General features: G+C 41.3%; 2 protein-coding genes across 2 annotated transcripts; both read right to left on the minus strand.

The window, feature by feature from the left end:
• Nucleotides 1-2,353: 2,353 nt before the first annotated feature.
• Nucleotides 2,354-3,126, minus strand: LOC123445615 (abscisic stress-ripening protein 1-like). Its single transcript, XM_045122624.1, has 2 exons — nucleotides 2,850-3,126; nucleotides 2,354-2,746 (listed from the first exon to the last, which is right to left on the minus strand). Exons 1-2 carry the CDS (start codon nucleotides 3,000-3,002, stop codon nucleotides 2,585-2,587), a joined length of 315 nt encoding a protein of 104 aa, XP_044978559.1. The 5' UTR covers nucleotides 3,003-3,126; the 3' UTR covers nucleotides 2,354-2,584.
• Nucleotides 3,127-5,187: 2,061 nt separating this feature from the next.
• Nucleotides 5,188-5,808, minus strand: LOC123445616 (abscisic stress-ripening protein 3-like). Its single transcript, XM_045122625.1, has 2 exons — nucleotides 5,562-5,808; nucleotides 5,188-5,469 (listed from the first exon to the last, which is right to left on the minus strand). Exons 1-2 carry the CDS (start codon nucleotides 5,697-5,699, stop codon nucleotides 5,314-5,316), a joined length of 294 nt encoding a protein of 97 aa, XP_044978560.1. The 5' UTR covers nucleotides 5,700-5,808; the 3' UTR covers nucleotides 5,188-5,313.

Raw genomic sequence — 5,808 nt, forward strand, 5'->3', positions numbered from 1 at the left:
GTTGTTTTCTGTATTTTTTATTTTTTTACATAAAATATTGCTGAAATTTGTTCAAAGTGTAGTCTAATTTCATATTTGAAATATAAAATAGAAACCAAAAAATCATATACATACGAAAATAGAACGTTGGATTTCCTCAGAAACCTATTATTATGAGCACAAAATTTCAAATTTGTATAAAAATAGTAACCTCGTTTTCAAAAAACCTTGAAAAATGTTTATTTTGAAATAGAAAACAAGCATACTGATATTTTGAAAATAGCATCCTGATTTGAAAAAAGCATGTTCAATTGAAAATAGCATGAGTATGCGCATTTATAAATAGCATGCTGCTTTGAATGTGTTGTTTTTAAAATACCATGCTATTTTAAAAAATAGCATGCTGATTTTCAAATTATAGTGCTGTTTTCAATATACTGTTTTTAAAATACCATGCTATTTTAAAAATAGCATGTTGTTTTCAATATGTTGTTTTTAAAATAAGCATGCTGATTTTAAAAATAGCATGCTGTTTTTAAAAATATAATGCTCTTTTCAATATGCTATTTTTAAAATAACATGCTGATTTCAAAAATAGCATTTTGATTTCAAAAATAGCATGCTGATTTTGATAAGTTGTTTTTAAGAATAGCATATTGATTTCAAAATAGCATGCTAATTACAAAATAACATCCTAGTTTTAAAAATATAACGCTGTTTCCAATATGCTGTTTTTAAATTAACATGCAGATTTCAAAAATTGCATGCTTTTTTAAATATGTTGTTTTGAATGTAGCATGCTGATTTTGAAAATAGCATTTTTTTATTATGCTGTTTTAAAAATAGCATGTTTTTAAGTATACTGTTTTTAAAAAAAATAAAAATAGCTGGTTTGCTCTGTTTTTGAAATAGCATGGCATTTAGAAAATAACAGAAACATCATTCTTTAAATACGAAAGCTTCGACCAGCAAGTTTTTATTTTTTCATTGCATTTTTTTGTGCAACACATACAAACCTCATTTTCAAAATAACTATACTAGCCAACACAGAAAAACTCGTTCTAAATATGAAAGTAGCATCTAATCCATATGAAACCCGGTTAGATTTGATTTTAAAAATACTAGCATCACTTTAAAACTATGGCAAAAAAAGGAAATATCATTGTTGTCCATAAAGGTAATGATACCAAGGAGGGTATCAAGATGCGTTATATATATACTTGCATACCAAGTACATTATGCCACAAAAGTTCATACTACCACCAACCAGTTACTGCCAAGTTCCACTTACTGGCTGATCTTCATATCCAGTCGGACCCAAAAGTTATACTATCAAAGTACCAGTTACCACCAAGTACCAATTACTAGTAAGTTTCACTTACTGGACCCAAAAGCTGATATTACCAACTTCCAGTTACTGGCTAGTACATACATATTATAACAACTAGCGTCAAATTAGGTCATTCAGTCATGGTTCTTCACATGGGTCAACGAATCTTCATGCCACTGGGCATGTTCACCTTAAGCCCACCTTCCCTCCTTTCCATGAACCTGAAGATAGCCATATGATCTTCTTTCATTTTGGCGGCCTCAATGACTTCTCTCCAGTTCTTTGTCATGATGGCACGCCCGTCCTTCTTGCCCATCTTGACACCAGAGACCTTGCCTTACCGGCCAGGCGCAGGCCTCCCCAGAATCACAAACAGCGGCGGATTCGCGTGTCTGCCCTGTAGTGGCTGGGGATATGGCGCCCTGGACGACGACACTGCCATGTAGCTTGCGGGGTGGCACGGACGAGGTTTGAACGACCTGGGGTGCAACATGGCCGACGACGAGATCTGACGGAGAGTTTGGCACGTCGCTGAGAGCGTGAGGGAATTCGGCTGGACGGAGGAAGGGCGGGTAGATCATCGACCGGGGGGGGGGAGGAGGGGCCGCGGCAAGATCCTATTCCGACACTCCCCGTTGGCCCGTCCCATCGGCGATCTTGCCGCGGAGCCCTCCCCGTCGGCGAGGATCTTGCCAACACATTGCCGCGGCGATACCCTAGCGAATGGGATAAAAATCGGACCGAAAATACCCCTGAAATTGATACCGAATATGTCCTCGAAATATTTGGGAGGGAAACCACTGAAAGTTTGAAATATTTCCTCTTCCGAAAATGCCCCTCGGGGTCAGATATAATATACCTGAAGTCTATGTATTGCATCGGATCTGGGTTGTGGAATTCGCTCCGACAGACGGTCCATATCGACCGAATGTATTGTAAAAATGACTCTTAAGTAGAGCCTAAACAAAAGTACTGAAATTTCTGTTCGGAGACATGCAATTTAGGTGATTGAGATTTGCCAAAAAGCTCAAGCAACCGAGAATCGGCAAAAAAAATGTAAATATTATGGGAGTAGGATGAATGAAATTCAGGTACAAGCACATGGGTAAACCTAGCTCGAGTGTCTATGTACGTGGCCCCAAAGCAAGAATGTAAAGGAGGTAATACATCCAAATTCAAGTAGAACATAAACGTGTGTAGAGCAACAGATAGCTGTGAAGACGAGAGGGAGTATTGCACGATGACACTCCAAGTTCCTAGCTGAGCTGGAACAGATCAGTGGTCACCGGCGGTTTCCGTGGCGGCTTTGCTCTTCCTCTGGTGGCGCTCGTGCAGGGCGAGACCGGCGCTGCCGACGGCCAGAGCGGCAGCAACCCCTCCCCTGACCTTGTGCTCCTTGGCCTGCTCCGGCTCCTTCTTCGCCTGATGCTTCTCGTGCTGCACCAATTTATCATGCGTGTTATATATAACCACTACTATATGACGCAGTGACGGATGTATTTGTGCCAAGAAAAGCATATACAAACTATAGAGATCGTACCAGTGCGTAGGCTCCGGCGGCGACGGCGCCGAGCTGGGCGAGCTGCTCCATGTGCTTGTGGTGCTTCTCCTCCTTGCCTTTGCTGGCGGCGACCTTCACCTTGGACGGCTCTGCCTCCGCCGCAGGCTCGCTCTTGTGGAGATGGTGAGCCATTTCGATCCGTTGAAGATTGTGACTTGTGACTGAGCAGTAAAGTTGCTTGGGGTATGTATCTATTGGATGTGTGATGAGATGCCTAGAGTCTGCCTGGTATATATAGGATCCAAATTTATGCGCGTGGAAGGTTACCCATCAAATATTAAAGGAAAGTGCATGCCGGCCCTTGCTTACACGCACGTGTAGTAATAATACTACGGAGTATATACTATTTCCTTTGATCTCAAAATAGGTGTCTCAACTTTGTATTAATTTTAGTACAAAGTTGAATTAAGGTTAACACAATTATTTTGGAACGGAGGGAGTAAATTTTAACTGGTGCTAGCTAGTATTGTCTACATGTTTGGAATGGATCAGATGATCAAAACCTTCGCCAAACAATCCACACGTTTAGAATGGATCAAAAAATATTTCGCCGTGTTGCTTGGGTCAAGATCAACTAACGCGGCTAAGCATGCAACTCCACCGTTCTGGACATTGACTCTCCTTTTTATTTTTATTATTAAGGGAGGTGCATGTGTGTCACTTTCGTCAGATGGCAGACAAACAGAGAGATTAGGAGATCACACATCACCTTCCTGCTGGCTTCTTCGTTCATACGTTCTCCCTCTGTTCAACTTTTATTAGGCCCTCACATTTTGCCCCTATGTTTAATCATACATTATGTAATGAAATATGAGTTATATAGTATCATTGAAAACACCTTTCGGGTACAAATCCAACAATTTAATTTTTGTAATATATCACTTAGTGTAACTGACCGTATACTTTGGCAGTTTGAGATCAAGATCAAGATCAAGCTACCACAATTTGAATAAGAAACATTTCTCACACAACGTGCACCAGGGGCATCCTCGCTCGAGAGTGCTCCCCGTGATGTCTGATCCGTAGGCGCCTCGCACCGATGTCGAGTTGGCCCCATGCTGTCCCAAAGACCAAGGAGGGTTGGGTATTCATGACCTTGAGGTCAAAAATACCGCCATCCTGGGCAAATGGCTATTTAAACTGCTTACGGAAAATGGTGTATGCAAACCACTCCTAAGGTGAAAATACATTGGCTCAAGGCATTGTCCCAAGTATATTGAAAGACTGGAGACTCGCACTTTTGGGCTGGTATAATGTGTATGAAGAAATACTTCTTCCGTTATGGATCTTTTGCTATTAAAGGCGGATGGGAAAGTAGATTTTGGAAGGATAAGTGGCTAGGCAATGCTACACTCCGAGAAGAATATCCGGCTCTATACAATATTGTATGTCACAAGGGTGATTCTATTGCCACGGTTCTCGAATCCTTTCCACCAAATATGACGTTCAGAAGAGATTTAATTGATCCTAGACTTGTATCGTGGAACACTTTGTTACTACGACTATCCACAGTATAACTGTCACAAGGAGTCGATGAATTTCGTCGGAATCTACACATGAATGGTAAATTCACAGTGGACTCTATGTATAGTGCTCTAATCCAGTCAGATGTGCCAGTTGATAATAATAAAATGATTTGAAAGATGAAGATACCGCTTAAGAACAAAATCTCTGCGTGGTATCTTCGTCGAGGAGTCATTCTTACGAAGGATAACCTTATCAAGAGGAGTTGGCATGGAACTACACATTGTGTTTTTTTTTTCATCATGAAACAATAAAACACTTGTTTTTCCATTGCAAATTGGTTTATTCTATATGGTCAGCCATCCAAGTAGCTTCTGACTTGTATCCTCCACGCAGTGTTGCTAACATATTTGGCAACTGGTCAATGAGATAGATCACAAGTTTAGAAATATTCTCAAGGTGGGAGCGCTTTTCGTTATTTGATCGCTTTGGCTATGTAGAAATGATAAGGTGTTTACCAATAAAAGTACTTCCTTTATTGCAGGTTATCTATAGATGTACCGGTACGCTCCGTTTATTGTCATCTGTACAATGTGTTGACAGTCGAGACCTGTTTACGGAGTTGTGTACATGCATGAAAAACACGGAGAGGGATACTTTTACCCGACATGGATGGCAGCATGATCTTAGGATTGACCCTCCCACATCCTAGACATCATACAGTTTGAATACTTGTATCTCGTCTTTTATTTTATGAGACTGAAGTTGATTTTGCTGTGTGCATCTTAGTTATGTAGAGATCAGGTGTAATGCTTAAACTTCTAAGTAATAAAATGTCCCTTGAAAAACAATATACAAGAGAACTGACGTTATACGTAATTAAGAACAACACAACACACCGTGGAACAAGATAACAAAAAATATACAGGAGAACTGACGTTAGACGTTATACATAGCATATGATCGATCAGTGCCTATCTCAGTGGTGGTGGCCGTGATTCTTGGCGACTTTCTTCTTGTGGTGCTCGTGGAAGGCGAAGCCGGCGCTGCCAACAGCGACCGTGGCTGCGATCTCTTCCTTGATCCTGTGCGACCGGGCATTCTCGGGGTCCTTCTTGGCTTTGTGCTTCTCGTGCTGGAGTATCAACACAAGCTCCAGGCGTTAAGTAACTATAAGTAGAGCTACAAAAATAAAATGACAAGGATATATATATATATATAGCATACCAGAGCGTATGCTCCGGCTGCGACGGCGCCGAGCTGGGCGAGCTGCTCCATGTGCTTGTGGTGCTTCTCCTCCTTACGGTGATCGCTGCCAGCGGCCGTCTCGGCTTTGCCGCTGCTGCTGCTTCTGTGGCGCCCCATTACCAACGAAATTGCTTTGAAAGATATCAGCAGTGGATGAAGCCGATGTAGTGAGGTCGAAGAGATCGACGGGCAGGCTGTATATATGATGTGTGTTGTTTTGTGACTT

This window comes from Hordeum vulgare, chromosome 3H (genome assembly GCF_904849725.1).
Source record: "Hordeum vulgare subsp. vulgare chromosome 3H, MorexV3_pseudomolecules_assembly, whole genome shotgun sequence".
NCBI classification, from domain to species: Eukaryota; Viridiplantae; Streptophyta; class Magnoliopsida; order Poales; family Poaceae; genus Hordeum; species Hordeum vulgare.

Bases quoted from the DNA above. Each gene is read 5' to 3' on its own strand.
- LOC123445616 (XM_045122625.1), bottom strand. From the start codon at position 5,699: ATGGGGCGCCACAGAAGCAGCAGCAGCGGCAAAGCCGAGACGGCCGCT. The intron at 5,470-5,561 runs GTATGCTATATA...TTGATACTCCAG, and splicing joins CAGCCGGAGCATACGCTCTG to CACGAGAAGCACAAAGCCAA.
- LOC123445615 (XM_045122624.1), bottom strand. From the start codon at position 3,002: ATGGCTCACCATCTCCACAAGAGCGAGCCTGCGGCGGAGGCAGAGCCG. The intron at 2,747-2,849 runs GTACGATCTCTA...AAATTGGTGCAG, and splicing joins CCGCCGGAGCCTACGCACTG to CACGAGAAGCATCAGGCGAA.